Source organism: Ascaphus truei, chromosome 7 (genome assembly GCF_040206685.1).
Source record: "Ascaphus truei isolate aAscTru1 chromosome 7, aAscTru1.hap1, whole genome shotgun sequence".
NCBI classification, from domain to species: Eukaryota; Metazoa; Chordata; class Amphibia; order Anura; family Ascaphidae; genus Ascaphus; species Ascaphus truei.
This window is the reverse complement of record NC_134489.1, coordinates 70,455,528-70,477,045: the sequence shown is the minus strand read 5'-3', so window position 1 is coordinate 70,477,045 and position 21,518 is coordinate 70,455,528. Positions and strand designations below refer to the sequence as shown.

General features: G+C 41.4%; 1 protein-coding gene across 1 annotated transcript in view; it reads right to left on the bottom strand.

Moving 5' to 3' along the window:
• Nucleotides 1-21,518, bottom strand: part of PDE11A (phosphodiesterase 11A) — a 441,965-nt gene that overhangs the window by 173,294 nt on the left and 247,153 nt on the right. The window contains exons 6-7 of the mRNA XM_075608987.1: nt 12,549-12,681; nt 1,218-1,293 (exon numbers count right to left, since the gene is read on the bottom strand). Coding sequence (XP_075465102.1) covers nt 1,218-1,293; nt 12,549-12,681 — 209 coding nt within the window. The remainder of the gene's footprint in view (nt 1-1,217; nt 1,294-12,548; nt 12,682-21,518) is intronic.

The window sequence follows — 21,518 nt, the reverse complement described above, 5'->3', positions numbered from 1 at the left end:
TTTTTTATTTGTGTTTATTTGGATAGAGGGGTTATTGTTTGTGTGTGTTTGTATTTGGGGAGGGGGTTATATTGTGTGTGTGTGTGTATTTGGGGAGGGGGTTATATTGTGTGTGTATTTGGGGAGGGAGGTTATTGAGTGGGGAGTGGGAGAGAAATACATGGGGGGCGGGGAGTTTGAGAGAGGGCTGTAAGAAGGAGAGTAGTGAGGGTGTAATAGAGGGAAGGGGAGAATGAGAGACAGGGTGGAAGGAAAGGGTGATGGAGAGGGATGAGAGAACGAGGATATGCATGAGAAGAGGGAAGTGTAAGAAAAACAAAAGGGGGTGGGGGGTTCTCGCAAGGCCACCGGCACGTGGATGGGGGGCCCCGGTGGAAACTTTAGTCCTGGGCCCTGGGAAAGCTGTCTGTGGCCCTGGCGACGATCACCATGGCAGTGCACCAAGGACAGTATGTCTTGCTGCATCTGTATATTCAACCATCTACAGTCTTGTCACAAAAGAGATCAGGTGAAGATTGTATATATACAGACAGTCCTCTGTCCGTTCTGGAAGTAGCGTTGGATAGTGAAACCGTTGTAAAGTAAGTTCCATGTTAATCAGTGGCGGTGAGCGTTGGATAACACATTCAGGCGTCGGATAACGCATTCAGGCGTCGGAAAATTGCCCTTAAGGAGGCATTGTAAAGCGTTAGATATGCCATTCGTTGTAAAGTGAAACGTTGGATAACCATTACTACCTGTAGAAACATTTAGTTACTAAGGAGACATTAAAAGGTGAACAAAATGTTCTTAAAAATACTTCTACTTCTTTCTCCGTACAGTAACAAAATGACTTTATTTACCAATATTTAACCTATAGAACATGCCATTAATTTACTTTGGTTCTAGGAGGGGTCGCCCTTTATGCAACCTTGAAGAGTAGGGTCTGGTGAACTTATATCTGCAACTAGGAATGAGGGAATGCAATATACAGTAGTCCCTTTCTGAAAGGCAGCTAAGTAGCCAATAACACCTATAGGCAAATGAGGAAAAACTGTAGAGGGGTGACTGTGAAAGCCACATTGACGGAGCAGTATTCAAACTGGTTTGAAATGAAACCTAAATAAGAACAGTACATATTTACTGTTCATTTGTGAAAACAAAAGACAACTTCAATAATCCCTTTAAAAAAAGAAGCAGAAGACATTAATAATAAACAGGTATCCAAAATTACTTACCTATTATTTGATGGCTACTATTCCATATGGGAACACAAAGAACAGATCGGATATGGAACCCTGAAAACTGGTCAGCCTAGGACAAAGAGTGAAAAGGGAGACTAAATAAGTAGTAGTGCACGACTTTGTCTTCACAGTACGTGCACATTTTAAATAAAATGAAGACCTTTGGCATTAAAGCACATATCAGCAATTAGTCTCTGTTTTGCCATGTAATGATTCATACTGTACCTCCTGTCTTACTCCACAAGAATTTGTCTCCCAGAACATGTAGAGACATTCATTTTATGCAATTAGGCATAAAAGGTGTGAATGGCTGACATTATGCAGGGTCACAAGAAATTATTTCTTAAAAGTGTGAGTAATGTTGTGTCCATTAACCCTGCAGGGATTCCAATAATACAGTAGCTGGTTTTGGATGAAGAAGGTTACTCATTATGAGCTCTAACCTCACTTCTTTCCAAACTACACTTTTCTTTCTACAAGACTAATGTCGCTAACTCCATTCATATTTCCCCATTTCTCATTCCTTCTCCACTTCTCAGGTCACAGGAACTGCTTTCCTGCCTGTGCCCTTTGGCTCCACTCAGCTATACCCCAGCACTAAAAAAAAAACACAACCCCTACAATTCCTCCTCACACATCCACTTTCTTGCCTTGCTTCTCCTTATTTCTGGGAATATCTCTGCCATTCCCGTCTTATTTCTACATGCACTCGTTCCTCGCCTCTCACATGCATCTTCACTTCCTTGTGGAGTAACAATGTAGCTAAAACCTGACGTTTTACCTCTGTAACATTGTAAAGATACACCCTTTCCTCTGTTTCTCTACTGCTGAAACTAACGCAGGCCCTGCTCGACTATTATAACCTTCTGCTGTCTCACCTGTTTCCCCTACAATCTATCCTAAACACTGCTGCTAGAATCACTTTACTCTCTCCTAAATCTGTCACAGTGTCTCTCCTGCTGAAATCCTTCTCCTGGCTTCCAATAAACTCTGTATTACGTACAAAATTCTCCTCCTCACTTTTAAGGCTATTCACTCTTCTGCCCCGCCTTACATCTGAGCCCTAGTTTCTCGCATACACCTGCTCGACTCTTGCATTCTGCTCAAGGATGCCTTCTGTCCACCCCTTTTGTATCTAAAGACTTCCCTTACCTAAAACCTCTCACTCACTACCTCACACCTCGGGAATGTCCTTCCCCTCAATATCCTATTGTCACCCTCTCACTCCACCTTTAAGACCTATCTAAATCACACCTCTTTAACGAAGCAGTAACGCTGGCTGTTACTACACATCTCGGATGCACCGACCTTGGCCCCCTGCAGATGCACTTACCATAACACCCTCCTACTGTCTCTAAATTCTCCCTAATTACCCCTTAGATTGTAAGTTCTTCGGGGCAGGGACTCCCTTTCCTATTGTCACTGTCATCCCTGAAGTGCTTATTCCCATTATGTGTTATTTTATTATGTCACCTGTATTACTGCTGCGAAGCACCATGTACCTGAATGGTGCTATATAAATAAAGATACACAAACATAATGAAAAAATGTAGAACAATCAATCCTGCTCCTGTTCATTTATTAAACATGGGTGCATTGTGGGATACATGTCCAGGACTTCTTGACTTGAGATGCTTGAACTTCCCCAAATTTGCGCTGCCTATGGTTTACTGGAACTTTCTAAAACGTTTGGTAGAAATTCACAAGTTGTAGCAAAATTCGAGGAGAGGGAGAAAAAGGGGAGGTATGGAGGACAGGGAGAGATTTTCCTATGTAGTAGACAACCCATTGGTTTATATACCTCCTAACGTGGAGAAATACCTGTGACTAAACATGAAATACATGGTAAAGAATATTTGCATATTTGAATTTGCAGATTGTGCCAGGTTTGCAGGAGAACACAATGGTAGTAAAACATGTCTGTGAGACGGTGAAAGTATTTTGATCTTGCAGCAAACTCTATGGCAAAGGACCCTCCGGCAATAGCAGTCACGTTTTTGCTTCGTGGTACTGGTGACCGGAATGGAAGAGAAGGGTCTGACCCTTCAGTTTTAGTTGAGCTCTGATCGTAAACGTTGCCTAGAAAACTAGCAAAAGGCCATGAAGTACATTGTACATCATAAGGGCCGTGGCTGACACTATTCATGACGTACGCTATACGTAAACAGGGCACTGAAGCGGTTAAGGATCTAAGCCTGGTGCAGGTCTGTGCAAGATTATCTCAAAAACGTAAATCGCAAAATAACTCTGGAAGTACTTTTGGACGTCCTTCCAAGACGTCCTGCACTGAAAAGCTTACAAAGACTTTCAGCAATCACCATTGTTATTGTCATAGCATCAAGCTCAACATAACTTTTTATTGTAGCAACTGTATTTGTAAGCTGTTACGGACTTTTGCAAAGTTGGCACAAGTACTGTGCACAATTTTACTGTGCAGATGCATAGAAAGCAGCCAAATCTAGTCATTACTGTCTGTAACTAAATATGCCACCCATAGCAGGCATGCATGGAACCATATTGAGCAGATTGTTCTCTCCTTACCTGCTTTCCAGGCGTGGAAAGAAAATGCTGGATTCTACATTTCTTCGCTTACCACCTGTACCAGGCGTGGAAAGAAAATGCTGGATTCTACATTTCTTCGCTTACCACCTGTACCAGGCGTGGAAAGAAAATGCTGGATTCTACATTTCTTCGCTTACCACCTGTACCAGGCGTGGAAAGAAAATGCTGGATTCTACATTTCTTCGCTTACCACCTGTACCAGGCGTGGAAAGAAAATGCTGGATTCTAAACTTTACTGCATATACGAGAGTGGAAAGATCTGACATACTGAACACAGCTAAGTGTCTAACAGGATATGTAGGTTACAAAATGAAATATGATTGTCAACTTCCAAATAGATTTGCAATTAATTTTATGGCTATAGTATAAGGAAGGGGTGGCAAACTCCAGTTCTCAAGTACCACCAACAGGTCAGGTTTTAAGAATATCCCATCTACAGCAGAGGTGGCTCAATCAATGGCTTAGTCAATGACATAGCCACAGATTGAGCCACCTGTGCTGAAGCAGGGACATCCTAAAAACCTAACCTATTGGTAGCCCTTGAGGACTGGAGTTGGCCACCCCTGGTATAAGGCAACGGTTCTCAAACGTTTCGTTCAAACACACCATTTCAATACTCTCAAGTATCTGATTTGGGAACCACCACCAAAATCCAAAAACTGTATCACAGTTTGAGAACAACGGGTATAATAGTACAGATATGTTTCAATGATCCCTTATTGAAACCTATCGCTTGAAGCTGCACAAGCAAATTGCTTCTTACGGTCATAGGATTCCTTATCCTGTGATATAAGGGATTAAAGTTATGGGTTGTTTGTTATTTTTAATATTTATTTTATTGAGGAAAAGATATACATGGAGCGCATGAAATATACGTTACCAGCACTCTCTCTAGTCCTTTTGGCACAAGCAGTGAGAGTGATCAGAGGAACTGAGCAGATGCAGCAACTCTGACTGAACAAAGGCAGATGGATATAATTCTGTGCAAGAATACATTTCTATAATAATAACCCTTCTGCAATTATATCCAGCACTACACCACCGGATACAAAGGCAGAGATATCATTCTGTGTGAGAATATGTTCCTTTAAGTTATCCTTCTATAATTATTCCCAGATACTGTATGTACTGCGGGATACAAAGTAAGATTAGCTGTAACAGGTTAGGATCATTTTATCTCACACATGTATAAATTAACCCCAGGATTCAAATGCTCACAACCACTTGTATAACATACAGTATGCGGTTATTCAAATAAAGTTTGCCCTCCCCCTCTCAGTATAACAGGCTCTGTTTAATCAGGAAAGAGAGATCATTCTCAGGACTAGATCTAACACTGTTTTAATATAAATTATCAGGGTTAAAGCAATAACAATAATCAAAGAAATGAGTCCTCTGTTGGCAAGATCTTGGAAGTGATAAAACCCAGACAAAGGGTTAATTAGCTGTAAGGACTATAAGGACTTTTGCGATGGCAAAAGGTCTATGTGACTGAGGAGTAGTTGATATCTCCCGCAGCCCAGCAGAGACAGTAAGAGGAAGTTTCCTCCATTTTGTAAAATCTTTGATTACGCAGGATCGGGAGGCGAGGAACTTGTAGGACAGAAGTGCAGGATCTGGTATTGGCTTCCCTGGTGTGTCCTCGAATTAATCACGTGACAGGGCACATTTAAGATGGATGTCGGTGCAGGGGCTGAGAAGGTATCCTGGCTATTCATCATAGGTACAGAATCCAGTGACTTCTCCGGTGCATTATCGAGCTGGATCACAGAGTCGAGCGCATTCAGGATGGATGTCGGCACAGAGGCTGAGAGAGTGTAAGAGAGTGTCCCAGCAGAGAGCAGATTCAGACTCGTTGCCTCCAGGCTCTGTAGCTTCTCAGCTGAGTTCCTCTCAGACGTATCATGTGAAAGGGAAGCTATGATTTCTATCTCACTTTCTGTGTGTGGAGCTTCTGGCTCTGGTATTATTGGATGTCCAAGAATGGGGGAGCGCTCGCAGATCTTGTGGTGATATATGTGAAACATACAGTAAAGGCAAAATAATCGTATAGCCAATTTTTAAAGTGTCCGTGAAAAAAAAATATATATATATATATGTAATCCCACTCACAAATGTTAGTGATTGTATAGGCAGATCAACACCTCTCTCTGATAGGAGCTCTCTGGTCCAATGCACCTCTGAGTCGTCTGTCAAGTATAGTGTAGCTCCAGTATAGTACAAAATGGAAAAAGAGAATACGCAAAATAGGGTAGTATGTCTCAGGATATAAGTATATTGCTCAAACAATAATAGTAGCAGTTTGCACTCACATTTTGACAATGTACAACATTCAATTGAGAGGACTCTTTACTCCGTGGCTCCCTGCCGATTTCCACACGTCTCCGTCCCTCCGCAATGACGTAACTGATGATGTCAGTGGTGCTGGCGGATGAAGCGTCTGTGTTCAACTTGGCTACCAGTAACAGGATGCAGAGTCCTCCGTGACACGATTCAACGCGTTTCGCTGAGGCTCTCAAGAACCATGTCCCCAACGACTACCGCAGTGTATTTATAGCAAGATTATTCATTTCAATTAATTCATTCATTAGTTCATCCATTAATCTCTACATTTGTTGTGCATAATAATAAAAGTCACATTCAATAAATAGATAGCCCGTCCAAACATGATTGGCTATTCCCCAAAAATACATATTTACTAAATGTGCTACATTATCCTAACATCCTACTACTACAAAGGTATGCAATACATATATTATACAGCTAAAATACATCAATATAATTTTAATAACGACACAATAAAAGTAGTGGAAAAAAATCTAAAAATATATATATAAAACAGCATTAGAGTAGGGAAAACAACTTTACATAAGATCAGCAATTATTCTATTGTTAAAAGACATTTGGGATGTGGTAGTAAAACCATATATAAAAGACAATATATAAAAAACAATGTATAAAAAGGAAAGAAGGGAACCCAACACTAATATATATATATTTAAAATTAATTAATTTATATCAAAAATGCACCAATGTCAATATCCACATTGAGACCCCCAGGAACAAGGGTCTTCATGTTATGTCTCCAGAAGGTTTCTCTTTTGGCTAGGGCATTCATCCTATCTCCTCCTCTCCAGCTTCTAGATACATGTTCAATACCTTTTATAGTTTAAAAATGTGGAGACTGAATTTATAGATTTTTTCCACTACTTTTATTGTGTCGTTATTAAAATTATATTGATGTATTTTAGCTGTATAATATATGTATTGCATACCTTTGTAGTTGTAGTAGGGCGTTAGGATAATGTAGCACATTTAGTATATATATATATTTTGGGGGGAGGCATAGCCAATCATGTTTGGACGGGCTATCTATTGAATGTGATTTTTATTATTATCACAACAAATGTATAGATTAATGGATGAACTAATGAATGAATTAATTGAAATTAAAAATCTTGCTATAAATACACAGCGGTAGTCGTTAGGGATATGGTTCTTGAGAAAGCCTCGGCGAAACGCGTTGAATCGTGTCACGGAGGACTCTGCATCCTGTTACTGGCAGCCGAGTTAGACATGGACGCTTCATCCGCCAGCACCACTGACGTCATCAGTTGTATGGGGTATGATACAAGCTTTCGTACCTCTCAGGGTCTGGCAGAAATATAGAAACACAATACAGTGTAACAGTGAAATAAAAAAATATAGGATTACGTGCCTTTACAAAAGTGGGAACACACTTCCTACTGAATCACACTAGATTAATTAATTTGATTTTTATGCAGTAAGCAGTCCAACTCAATTCAAGGGGGGAAAAAAGTACATTTTTCTGTCATAGATCCTGAAAATAAAACATTAAATCACACATCATTTTCTTTCATGGGCAAGTTATGCAGAAGGACTTATTGGCACAGACTTGAGCTACTATACAGTATCTGTGATACAGAGATGAGACCGCAGAATGAACTCTTTCACAGTTAAAGAGGTTAATGCAGGGAGAGCCAACTCCAGTCTTCAAGAGCTACCAACAGGTCGTTTTTTAGGATATCACTGCTAAAGCACAGGCGGCTCAATCAGTGGCTCAACTCCCACCTGTGCTGAAGCAGGGATATCTTGAAAACCTGAGCTGTTTGTAGCTCTTGAGGACTGGAGTTGGCTAGCCCGGGGTCAACGGGACCTAGCATGTCTTTAAAAAAAAGAAAAGAAAAAAAAAGCAGGGTATACAGCTACAGTATAATGAATGTGACATGCTATCCGCCTGCATTACATTACCACGGGGCTAACAGTCATTTACACTGACAGTCACTTTTCGCAGTTTCTCTAAAATGATGTTTTACAACTTATTCCAGACCTTTCTGTACTTTTCTATTCTTTTTTTACTATGTGAATAATTGACAGAACTTCTAATTTTCCCTGGGCTGTGGTAACTAGGAATGAAGGAAGCGTTTTGTTGTTTAATATGTGACATTAAAAGAGCAATTTAAATAATTCGGTTCTGGTCATCATCACTTTGCATCAATTCCTTCCTTCCAAGTTTTAGTAAGCAACGTACTGTAGGTATTCACTACATAAAAGGAGTCCACACACCTATATAAATAGTAAGATGCTTTAATTTGATAAAGCCTTTCTACCACTATTATTGTTTTTAAAAAAAACTACCAGTGTCAAGTTGATGTTAACATTGTCCTGCTTCGAATGTAAGAAATGCATTTATTTCATTTTACACAAAAGTTAAACAATGGAAATAATACGAAGTATACATCGGGGACAACGCATAAATAAGACTTCATTGGTACTACATGCAGTTTATGCCATGTAAGCAGGTTCAGAAGGTGTGTAGGGCTGTGATTATACTCAAAAATGCCTGTAGCAACACCGAGCGGCACAAAAACAACTTGTATATGTACCTGAAAACTGTATATACCAAATGCGACTGTCTCCCCGCTTGCTTCTGCAAAGCGGGAGACAGTTGGAGCGTTTGCAAAAATTTGTTTTCGGGTTGTGACTGCCGCGTCACATGACGCGGCCGTCCAATCAAAAAACAGATTTCAGCCAGCAGCCGCGAGTGCAGTAGCATATGCTTGTGAACATGTCGCTCTGCGACGTCGCTATTGTGATATCACAGATGTGCGCGCCCTGCAGTTCGGCTGCATAATTGCAGCCTTAGATGGGAAAGAAAAGTGCATAATTTTGCCTCTATGTAAATATCTGGGAAGGCTGCTCCTTGGATGGTGAATACAGTTTTGGGCACCTTAAGACATCCATCATATCACTAGAAAAAGTATAGATTGTTCATTTGGAAAAGAAGAATCCACAGTAGACAAAAAAAGAGCATTGCTATATACTGATATACATGGGGTCAATACCCCATGTATAATGTAGGTTTTTATTTTTAAAACGGCTGTTAAAGTAACACAAGGTCACCTACTGAGATTATAGGGCTGTAGCAAGAAAAAAAATCAGTGAAAATGACTACCTTTGTAAAATGTGATGGACAACGCTAAAAGCTGCAGTTTTCACAAAAAAACTACAAACATGGCCACGGGTTACCAATAAAAAACAACATATCTAGATGGCCGTCGCACTGCGATGTTTTTGAATCTTCAAGCCTGCCCATTGGACAGCCAGCTCCACAGCTCGTGGAACGGGAGATCCCCAAAAGGTCAGGATACCATGAAAGCTCACAAGGAGTCCCCGGTTCAGGCAAGTTGAAAAATAAATAAATATATTTATGTATATAGGATTGGTGCTTAAAGATGTAGGATAGGAAGCAGGGTTTTGTAGGGATAAATTGAACACATGAAACTATAGAATCAGTGCATTAAGAGGTCTGATTACAAATTGGACACAGTGGACAACGTGAACACAGTGCTATGCCTTGTGTAGCGGTCATGTAAAATGGCTACAGTCATCTCTCCTGCTGACAGTAAGGCCTGGTAAGTTATGGGCATGCCAGCAGTAATTATGGAGGTTTGCCCTCACACCCTGGTGGGGTGCCCTGTGTATGGATGGGAGTGGTCACATGCTCTGACTCCATGGTTAGTGATGTCAGAGGTGTGTCAGCTTCCAGAGTGTACATAAGGCACAGCACTGTTTCTAAAAGAGTTCTAGTACAAGTTCAGCTAAGAAGAGGAGGAGTTCAAGTTCTAGTACCAGCCTGAGTTACTGGAAAGTTCTGGTTATGTTATAGTAACTGAAGAGGAGACTGTGTCCAGGGACCTGGCACAGGGCAGTGATCCCTGCGGGGATAGGGAATCCCTATCTAAGGAGAGATACACCTTTTAAAGGGAGGCACGGACTGAACATGAGTGGCTAGATATCTACTGCGAGGGGCAGCTAGCCCACTCAGGCAATAAAGATGTTCTCAATCACAAACCCTCTCGTGTACATGTGTGGAGTGAATGTACAGAGAGGAGCACCACGAAGGAGTTCCTCAACAGGATCATCCCCATGCGGACGCAGGGACCCTGATGAGGTGGAGGCGCTGCACTGGAACTAGGTGAGACTCAGCACACTACCTCAGCTGCCTGTCTGGACGGGTCCTCCCCACACACCATCATGCGGGAGACTCAGGAGTCCTGTTGCCAACAGGTGCACCACCAGACACTACCACACTGTAATGGGGGCCGGTTAGACCACAGGGACCAATGTGAGATTGGGTGGGTCAGGCCGGTTCAGAAATACCGTTACACTTGAAATAACTTACAGCACAGTATGCTTAAAATTTTCTGGCTGTAAGTGTTGATGATATTCAAAAGAATAATATCGCATATCCACTAAAGACTGTTTAGGTTAACCCAGGCATTTAACCTGAATTTTTTTTTAAAGGTGGTGTTAATCCCATCCAGATCCTAACATATTGGTTTTGCAGGAGAGCTGGGAGAAGGGTATTCAAATTACCTCAATTAACATATATCCCAGGTATCTCAGGTGTGCTCCTTTATCTGCACATGTATCTCTCCACGTATTGTATAGAGGTGTGTTTTCTCTCTGCTTTTCGCTCGTGTTATTTGCAGCTAACATAAGGCAATGCTAATTTAACCTGACATTAATTCTATGCTAATGAGCTAAACAACAGTGGTTGTTTTTGTAGTTAATTACCTTTGATATGCATTACAATCTCATAAAACCAATGTCCGTTACTAATTTAGGTAACCAAACGTTATTTAACTGAGCTTAGTGAATTTGGGGCCTTCGTCTTCTTAGTGCACCCAAGGCTGAAGTGTATACAGAATTAAATGCTAAACTGAGTTACACATCGTTTGTTATTCTGGGAAATCTCTTCTTGTATAACTCTGATGTGATCCATTGTTTTGTGTTGTATCCACTCCAAAATCCCCCTTCTTCTCTACGCAGTATATTGTTCTCATACCGTAATAATAAAATAAAAAAAACTTTTTAAAAAAAACTACAGCTTTACAAAAGACAAGGGATTCTGACAGTGTAGGTTTCACTTAGGGGTAAACATTGAACAAATGGAATGTACACTCTGCACATTTCTATCGGTTTGAAGGTAGAGAATAAGTGATAAGTGTGGAATTTCAAGTCTGTTTTCTTTGATTTGTTTACACATTTTGGTAAAACTGACTGTTTCTAACGGAAACGTTCTCAGTTCAAACATTTCAAGAAAGGCTCAACTGGTTACTTAAGAAACATTTATACCATCCGATTATAACATAAGGAAAAAAACTACTTCAGTTGTCATCGGAAGCAACCTCCCTGCTTTAGAACTTTTGAACTGATCAAACAATTGAAAAAGACTGTGACATCTTTTCAAGCTGTTGAAGTTCAAAGCAGTAGTAATGTCAGTATAAAGTAAGGGTGAGGAATGACAAGAGTTTCAAAACTTTCTACGCTTTGTCATATAAAACCCAATTATCACACTGCATCTATATTTAATACATTCGGTCTACACCTTAAGTACAGATTAAACTTTCTTTAAACAAAAGGATTGCAGGTAACTGAAATCTAGTATATTTGGCATTTCAATACAACCCAATAAATTTGAGAATCGGCAACCCAATAATTCTGGTTCCAGCACTGCACATTTTTACAAATGAAGGCTTGAAGGTCTCCCGATACATTTTTAAAGTAAATGCAAAAACAATTTTTATAGTCCAGTGGTGTTAATATAATGTATTGTATTACAATATTATGTGTGTGTATGAATATGGAAATATAGGATGCAGGGTGTATAGCACGCTAGCACACTAAAGCACGTTTCTGTGAAGGTGCAAGGATATAGAAATGGGTAGCAAGAACAGAAGCCGACACACTCTATACATTGGATTACATAACATTCATTTGTAATGCCGATAGTCACCACAAATAAACGTTATATAATCCATTTACTGCGAGATTGCCCCAGATTTTCCAAGGCAAGTGATCGGATACTGGTGGCTGCATCTGTAATTCAAGAGCTATGAAATGTAGTGAAAAAAGCAATCCAAGATTTTTTTTAGCCAACTTGGGAGAGTTATCTAATACCCATAATTGTTTTCTTTCATAATATGACAGTAAGCTTCATTATTGTTTAATGCCAGTATTTACCACTCATGATTGAAATAAAATGACCTTCGGAATAGAAGGTTTCTCAATGACCAACCTGGTCAGAAAACGACAATGATGGGGATTGCCAGTTTCACAACCATAATCGGGTGTAAAGTTAATTTTCAGCTTGGTGCCCATTTTCCCCCCAACGATATGAACTCAGTACAACAAACAATGGATGATTTTGTCCAGTCTACAAGTAAAGTTACTTACTTCAGCATCGAAACGAGGGTCCTGGTATGCATCGCTGATGTTGACTGGAAGACCCGTTGAAGCAACTAGCTCTGCTATGCTGTTATTTATTAACCAGTCTGAATAAGACGATTTTTCCATGCTATCCTTGAAACTATGACAAAGATGAATAAGAAAAAGGAAAAATAGTTTTTATTGAGATTCTATTTGTGTCAAGATATACGAGCGATATCAGACACTTCCCTGGAACTAACTGCTAGTCAAGTGACAGACAGAACCATCCCATTTCACAAGGTGGTTAGTTACAGTTGCATGCTGCAATTTGGGGGGGGAAACAGTGCAAGAGAATTGCACCAGATTTATCAAAGGAAAAAATGCAATTGTTTTTAATAGATTTCATTTTCTGTAATAAATATAGTGGTGGTGCCCTCATTTTGGGAGACTTTAATAAATAGACTCTAGATCAGGGATAGCCAACTCCAGTCCTCAAGAGCTACCAGCAGCTCTGGTTTTTCAGGATATCCCTGCTCCAGCCACCTGTGCTGAAGCAGGGATATCCTGAAAACCAGAGCTGCTGGTAGCATTTGAGGACTGGAGTACTGTAGGCAGCCCATGCTCTAGATAGTTTCTGTAAATGCAAGATTTTAAACATAGCGAAAACAGATTTTTGCTGTTACACTCTATATAAAGGAAGACATGAACTTAAAGTCAAAAAGGCCTTTTATTTAATCAGTTTTGTTTATTCTAAAATAGGTCATATTCCCAACCACAGGGTGGTTACTATTAAAATTAAAATATGAGTAGAGAACTCTTCAAAAGTAAGTAGGATCCTCTATATTAAGGTGTCAAAATATAAATATGGTAATATCGTGGGGCATATCTGGTACTACAGTAGCGACATCTTTTATTGCACTGAATGCCGCCGGCAAGCCGGGATCTACCCCAGCTGCCGCCAGTAACAACCGCGCGCCGCCGCGTTTCCCCCACGCACCCCCCCTCCACTTCGCGCGCAATTTTCCTCCCTTCCCGACCCCGTACCCGGCTCCTGCTCTGCCCCTCTGCTTCCCCGCACCCCCGCTTACCTTAATTTGATCTCCAGGGGTGTCGGGGAAGCCTGCGGAAGCCGGGGAAGACGGGGAAGCCGGGCGCGCATGTTACTGTGACGTCACAGTGCGCCGCCACGCGCCGCGGCTACCCGCTTCCCAGACGCATGCAGCCGGCGGCTTTTACTCGAATAAAAGCTGCCGCTGCTGTACATAACTCCTGTTTTGACCTGCATGTACAAGGCATGGTGTATGGAGTGTACTATCATAGCTGGGAAAATTACAATTCTTAATTAAAGCAAGTCATTTGTTGTCATTAAATTAGGGCACTGATAACTATCCCATGACAGCTTTCAACCGGCAGCTTAAACTTGAATTTCGAGAAGGAAAGCACACACAGGGACCACAGAGGAATTGGGGTGGGTGAGAGGAGGTAGGGGCGTAGGCAGATAATTCAAGAGCTCTGAGATATAGTGAAAAAAGCAATCCAAGATTTTTTTAGCCAATTTGGGACAGTTATCTAATAACCATAAGTATTTTGTTTTATAATATGACAGTAAGCGTCCTTATTAAAACACACTGTATGAGGTACTAAGCAATCTTAATAGTACAGATGTATTTCGCACCAAACTAAAGCCACAACTAGTAAAGTGCAGTAGAATGTTGACACCTCTGTAGGTGATAGAAACACTGTCAAATTAGTGTACATTGTCACATAGTATACTTTATCTTTGGCAACATACTGTAGATTATGTAACTGAAAATAGTGTTAGTATTTCTGGTTTGGATTATTGAAGTTCTATGTGTTGTATGAACTGACACAGGCGAGGAGAGCAGCCCCATACTGTACCATCTCCAGCGTGGACACTTAGATACTTATGAAGGTTTATTGTGGCAAGCACAATGCAACAACTATATCCTTTCTCGCCACAAATCATTTGTGGTTATTCGAATCTGATTTTCAGCCATATCCTTTAATATTCACAATTTTCGTGTGTGGTTGGAAATACTATCCAATCAACACACAGTTTGGTTGTAGTTTTTGTCATACAACTATACCCTTTATTTTAACTATTGGAACATAGCTCCCAATAAACGGAATTTTATTTGTACACCCACATTTCACTCTTCCCATTATTTTGTGCTCTCATTAGCAGGATTTCTTCTCCTTGTGTCCTTGTAACTTGTACCCACCCCTGATTGTAGCACCACACTATATTAATATAGTAACAACCCCCCTCTCCCCCTGGTACGCCTATTTTTTTTCTTAACACACAAAAAAGTGTCACCGGTCCTGCTGCTTTCAAAGTACTTAGATGGGATAACATTCATGATTGATATTCTGCATTTGGTATGGCTTATATTGTATAAAATGCTTAAAATCAATGTATAAACATTTAAGTATGTAAGTGAAGCCCCCCAACCCCCCAATTATTTTATTTTCTGTTTTCCTTTTTCAAAAGTACGCTGGATCAATATACTGTAAGAGACAGGGGGTGCCCAATGCTACACCCCATTGACTAAACATATATGATGAAAAGTATAAAGTAAAATACTTCAATAATAATAATATTATTAAATATTTGGTTATTTTGTTAACCCTTTGGCCAAAGCGTCATAAGCCTGCATACCAACGTGGAACCCCCTGTCTCTTGTTGTATGCAATTGCCACGCTCAGTAGCTCTCTGGTTGACATAAATATATATTCATTATGTGGTGGGTGTGGGAGTTTGAGCTAGCTGGGAATGTGTGTTAATCTACGTCTGACTGGTAGCAGTCAATTGGAGGCTGTGGCACCTCCCCCCAGAGCTCACTCCTCCTCCTTCACCTTTTTACCTTGGGAGGTCATTTCATTTGCTGCAGGAACAAGACCTATAATGGTTCTTCCCCTCTTACAGAGGTAAAAGGAAGGGTTCACAGTGTAGTGTAGTGTAGGACCTGCATTAATTTGGTTATACCTTGACTTTGGTATGCAGGCTTATGACGCTTTGGCCAAAGGGTTAACCAAATAACCAAGTATTTAATATTATTATTATTGAAGTATTTTACTTTATACTTTTCATCATATATGTTTTGTCAATGGGATGTAGCATTGGGCACCCCCTGTCTCTTGTTGTATGCAATTGCCACGCTCAGTAGCTCTCTGGTTGACAAATATATATTCATCATGTGGTGGGTGTGGGAGTTTGAGCTAGCTGGGAATGTGTGTTAATCAATATACTGTAAGTACAGTATATAGCATAAGTATCTGTCGTCTAAATTTAGCATAGGTTGAACTTGATGGACATATGTCTTTTTTCAATCTCATCTACTATGTAACTAGATTTGCTTGTAGTACAAGAAAAAAATAGCAAATTAATGATTTATTTTTTATTTTTAAGTACTACACAATGTACCATACTTCTAAATTACCCAGCAGGGTACGGTAATTTGACACAAAAACAATACATTGTTGGATAGGAATGATTTTTGTTTTAACCATAATGTTTGACAGTGGCAGCTTTCAAACCTATGCAGGTGGATGACACTTTTGTGAATAATCATGAAAGTTTCCATTTCGAAACCTCAGACAGGCATCACTTGTACTCAACTTGGCATTATGGAGCACAAGACTTTTACTGCATTATACAGATGCAGCCACCAATATCCAATGACTTGCCTTGGAGAATCTTTGGCAATCTCCCAGGAAACGGCAACATTTCTGCAGCCAGACTAATGGCCCATTGGATTAAGACAGCAGGGATCCCAGAATGTCCCATTTAAACTGAATGGAACGGCAGGGACCCCCGCTGTGTTAATCCGATGGGCCATTAGTCTGACCGCAGAATCTCACAGAAATGTTTCAGCATTTACTATGAGATAGTCCCAGTATTTTCCCAGGCAAGTGGTCGGATACTGGTGGCTGCATCTGTATTGTACCTTCATAAAAGTATAAATGTAACTATTAGTTCCTGCTCCCACTGTATCTCTCTGGTATTAACTTCAGTTTGTCAGTTTCTCTGGAACCGGGAAGTTTCAGCAGAGCTGAAGATACAGCTCAGCCCCAGATGGGGGTTCCTTTTAACCGTTTAGATGCCATTTTGGGACTTATTTTATATGATCTGAAGTAGCCAATCAGCTCATTTTTGGGTGAAATTCCCTTCGATTTTAATGTTAAATTTCAGATGAAAACGGCCACAATGGCCACTTCACATCTTATAGAACGAGCTTCTTGATATTATATAATCAGTGAAAACAATGTCTATTTGGTAAGTCAATTATTTTCATCTCGGCTTTTTGTCCGTGTATGGACCTCTTGGCTCTTTGTCTAAAAGAGGAGTAACGGAGAATATGATGAGATGTATCACATTGTGCACCCATGTATTACTTTCTCTCCCTTCAGTCTGCATTGCAATAACAACTAAATTAAAAGCTGGTAACAATTTGCACCACATGTAAAAAAAAACTGTTTCTTACATTTGATGCAACTGTGCACTGAAAAATTGTGCAATGCATAAAAATATACTTTCTATGCTCCAAAATTGCCTTGGTACAAAGCCCCAATGGATTTAGGAAAATTGTGGAACACCGTACCATACTTATTCTACGTGTGTGATCTGTTAAACTTTGAAAAAGAATGTGCTTAAGAACATTCAAATCAAACGGTCACATTTTGCTATTTAGCAGCAGAGAGGCATCACAGTAACAGGCATTTGTATTGTTTATTACAGTGATTAGAGACGGAACCTCCGGTTCTGAGCCACTTTCCAGGGTAAATCCGTGGGCAGTTCTCTGGCTGGCCGCGTGAGAATTTTAGCCCACGGTCACAGCATACAATACATTTGAGCTCTGACCTGCATCAAATCCAGCTATTAGCAAACAATATCTCACAGGTAAAGTATCTCAGGTATGCTCCTTTTGTGCATGAGGAACATTGAGTTGGCCACTGTGACAGGGGACTTATCCCTGTTCACAAATGTGCCACTAATCCAGCAGTGTGGTGGTTAACTGCTGGTAAGCAATTAACTAACACCACCTGTCTGATTACAGGTGTTAGAAAAAGCCTGCTTCTGAGACAGGAGGGGAGATTCCTTAGTCCACAACTGGGCTGAACCAAGGAAGGACAGATGTCTTGAGCGGCAAGCTGACAACAAGACAAAGGGACAAGATTCTAAACTTGGAGCCTGACATTGCCTTAGCACACAAGGGTGCAGATCCAAGAGAGCAGAGAAGCTTCCCCTACAGCAACCCAGCTAACAGATAAGATTTTCTTATAAGACTATTATCTATGTCTATCTATATATATGAATGTCTCTATGATTTGGGCTGGTGAATCGCTGGGCTAACCACGCAGTTAAAGAGAACTGGATCACAAGTGTATATATACTCCAGAGTGGAGAGGATTTTGTTTGCTGATTTACATGTTTGCTGTGTTTAAAGCAACAGGCGCAATAAAGCCTTATTTTAATTTCACCTTAAAACAGTCTCCATTGCATACTTCTGAACACGTCTCTTACAGCCACCATGAAGTGGAAGTGGTCTGCTTTTAGGGGGAGGGGGTATAGGTATTAAGCAGTGAGAAGTAAAGCACAAAAGTCGGTCCCTCATTCTCACCCAAATTTCAGGGTGTGGAATCCGCAAACAGATTTTGATTTTTACAAATACAAATCTATCTGCGGATTTTCAGTGCTAAAAAAATATATGAATCTGCCTTTTAGAGACTGACCCGCAGAAAGGAATGTGCAAATTCGCAGAGGATTTGCATTTTTGCAATAATTTCACCCATCTGTACTGTATTTATACCAAATAGAGATGCATCAGAATCTCTCTAAATACACAATCTTTTTCTTTTGTTACAACAAAAACTAAACAAAAAATAACTACAGTATATTAAAAATAGACAAAATACTGGCTTGTATAGTGTGTAACATATCCCGCCTGCACAATATTTGGATAGGCATAATACAAACTGCAAACCAAAGTTTGATTGAGAAAATTCCACTGCCACACTAGGGACTAGCGTTAATAATAAGATCACCACAACTATCGATGTAGTTGAGGTGTTGTAATCCATTTTCTACTCTCCATACTCTTACAGTAGCATTAAGTGGAGTTCTGAACTGCTTCGAGCTTCACAATGGAAACCTAAGAGACAGATCAGACAAAAGATCGATGTAAAACTCCTGCCCTCTGCACTTCCCGTAGCTATGCTTACCTGTGCAAGCTGTTAAAGCAAGAAGGAGCAGTTTTTGTGCTGAGGAATACATATTTACAGTATGTGTAGATCAGAAATCTCTTATTAGTTCAGATCACCATTCATCTATACCACCGTGCCTGCCGGCAGTAGAGGGCGATGGCCACATCTGGAAAGGGAAGGGGGGTGAGAGCAAATGGAATCAAACTCAAAAGTGGCCGACTGGCCATTTATAGCTTGTTTTTGGGGACCTTCATAAAACAAACTTCCTTCTTGATTCCTTCTTGATTATTTGTTCACAACTGAACCCAAACCTGTTTATTCAAACCATATTTGTGACCATCGGTGCCACAGTGGGGGCAATATATAACTATATATATAAATAGATATGTCCACATCTCAAACGCATAGTAACTGTAAAGTCTCTAGGCCTCTTAACAGTACTTTCTGTCTCTGTATTTCACATGAAAGTCTATGACAGATGTCTGGACCCATTTCAAAGTCTCACTCATCCCTCTTTTCACTTCAGGTAGCAGTTGACTGATAACAAATGTCCAGCTCAGGGCAGGAGATTGACACATCTATGAGCACTAAGTGGGCTTATGGGGTGCGTTTACCTTGAACCCATGTGAGTGGGGAGTCAGCCGATTGCTTTTGTACCAGGAGCTCTATCAGATGGATTTTTGGTGGTCCGTCTCTTGTCTTGGACTTTGTGCATTCTGGAGCTGGGATTCGCTGAGGTCTAGGAGTCTCGAGGTCTTGTGGTGGTGTGATGCCCAGACTCTCCAAAAAGGTAGCAGTTTTGTCCAAATCCCTCAAATTTTACAAGGAAATCCCCAGTGGTAACAGACTCCCTTATCGCGCAGCTCTTCAGTCACCGGTCGTAGGTTTCTTCATTGTCACGGACGTGCTCGCCACAAACCGGGACCGGACCGCGTGGCTGAGGTGGGGTTACATAGTCACCAATCTTAGACCGAGTAGCCTGATCCGGAGTGCGGATTTCATAGTCAAACGAAGCTGGGTCAGGTTTAGAGAAGGCAGCGTAGTCGGAATTCAGGCAGGGTTTCGGCAACGGGGAATCAGGTGAGCTCCGCTTCAGTGCAGGAGCAACAGCGCGGGAGTGACCTTTGCATGAGGAGCGGGAATGGCCCATGGTACCAGTCGCAGCAAAGGGAGATGGCAGACCGGAAGGCACACCACAGAGCAGCACTGGCAAACCAGTGCTTCAGCACAGAAGTCCAAACAGGCCTCAGTGAGGGAGAGAGCGCAGCAGGCCTCAGGGATACGAAGGCAGACCTCTGCAAGGGGAAAAGGCAGCAGGTCTCCGGAACCAGGAACTGGAACCAGGAACAGACCTCGGCTGAAAGGAGAATATCAGCAGGTCTCAGGAAACACTGGAACGGGAACCAGGAACAGAAACCAGGAACCGGACAAGTCAGGGGCTTGTGGCAGAACACAGTGACATCCAGGGTTGGATTATGCTCGGCACTGAAGCAGTGTGAGGGAACAGTATATAAAGGGCAGAGAGCCAATCACAGGAGGGAGGTGTGTGAGCATTCCTCCAATGATGAAGCACAGGGCTGACGCTGTAGTGAAAGGCAGCACATGTGCCATTGATTGCCAGGGGGAGGTTTTGAAAACTGCAAGGCTAGAATCAAAGACAGAAACGGATTCCTTACATTCATTCAGCCAGAGTGGATGGGGCTATATCTTGGAACATCTGGAGGGGCATATTTTCAAAGGTGTGTGATCGTTCCTTGTGGGTGTTAGTTTTGTAATAGTGTAATCTGAGGATTACATCTCTAGCCGTATCACCTGATGGGGGTCTGGGGCGCAGGGCCCTGTGGCATCTATCCATTAGGAGTTGCTCTGCTGGTTATTCCGGCAGGAGGGCCCTGAACCATCACATCAGAAATTCTTCCGGCCCAGCACTGATTTCGCAATATTACAGATTCTCAAGTTGTTTCTTCTGGCCCGGTTGTCCGCATCCTACTGTCTCCTGCTGATTTCGTCTATGCGGTTTTGCATGAGTTGGACTTTAGCTTTAGTGGATTGCACAGCCTTTGCTGTGTCATCCATTTTTTCTTCTAAGATGTGTGTGAGGGATCCTATGTCTGTTATGTCCTGTGTGATCCCCTTTAGGGCCATTTGAATATCCGTCTGGACCATAAACTGTAGTCTAAGAAAAAGTTTCTCAATATCTTGTTTTGTGGAATTTCTTTCTGTCATCTCCTGTTCTGGTTCAGAGTCCGAGTATTCTCTCGCGTGTTGGACCCCCACCGTCTTGGGATTCTGCTTGGGTGTTTTTTTAAGGAAAATATTGCTGGATACCTTTCTGCAAGGCTTTTTTCTGTTGTTGTTTTGAAGACATTTGTGGCTTAGGGGAGGACACCGACGGTCTGGATCGGGTATTTGGGAACATTAACGCGTCCCTGGCTTGTTTTTAGATCCGCTGCTTCATCCCCCTAAGCTGGCTCTCCATCATGGTCCGCATCCATCATGGTCCGCATCACACATGCGTCTCCATTCCTCAGCCTTAAATTGCCGAACTCAGAGCTAATATATTTGCCCATAGAGTTCCTCATGTTTGTGTGTGTTTTTTATACTGTTTGCAGTATGTAGACTCTTTCTGTTTTTTATTTATTTATTTCTCTTCTCCTGCTGTCCTTTTTCCCCTTCACAGGCTGGTGAATTTTGCAGAGGAGAAGGGGGGCAGAGCAGCGTGTGGACCGGGTAAGCCCTCCATCCCCACCTCCAGCCGCAGCCAACCTCCTC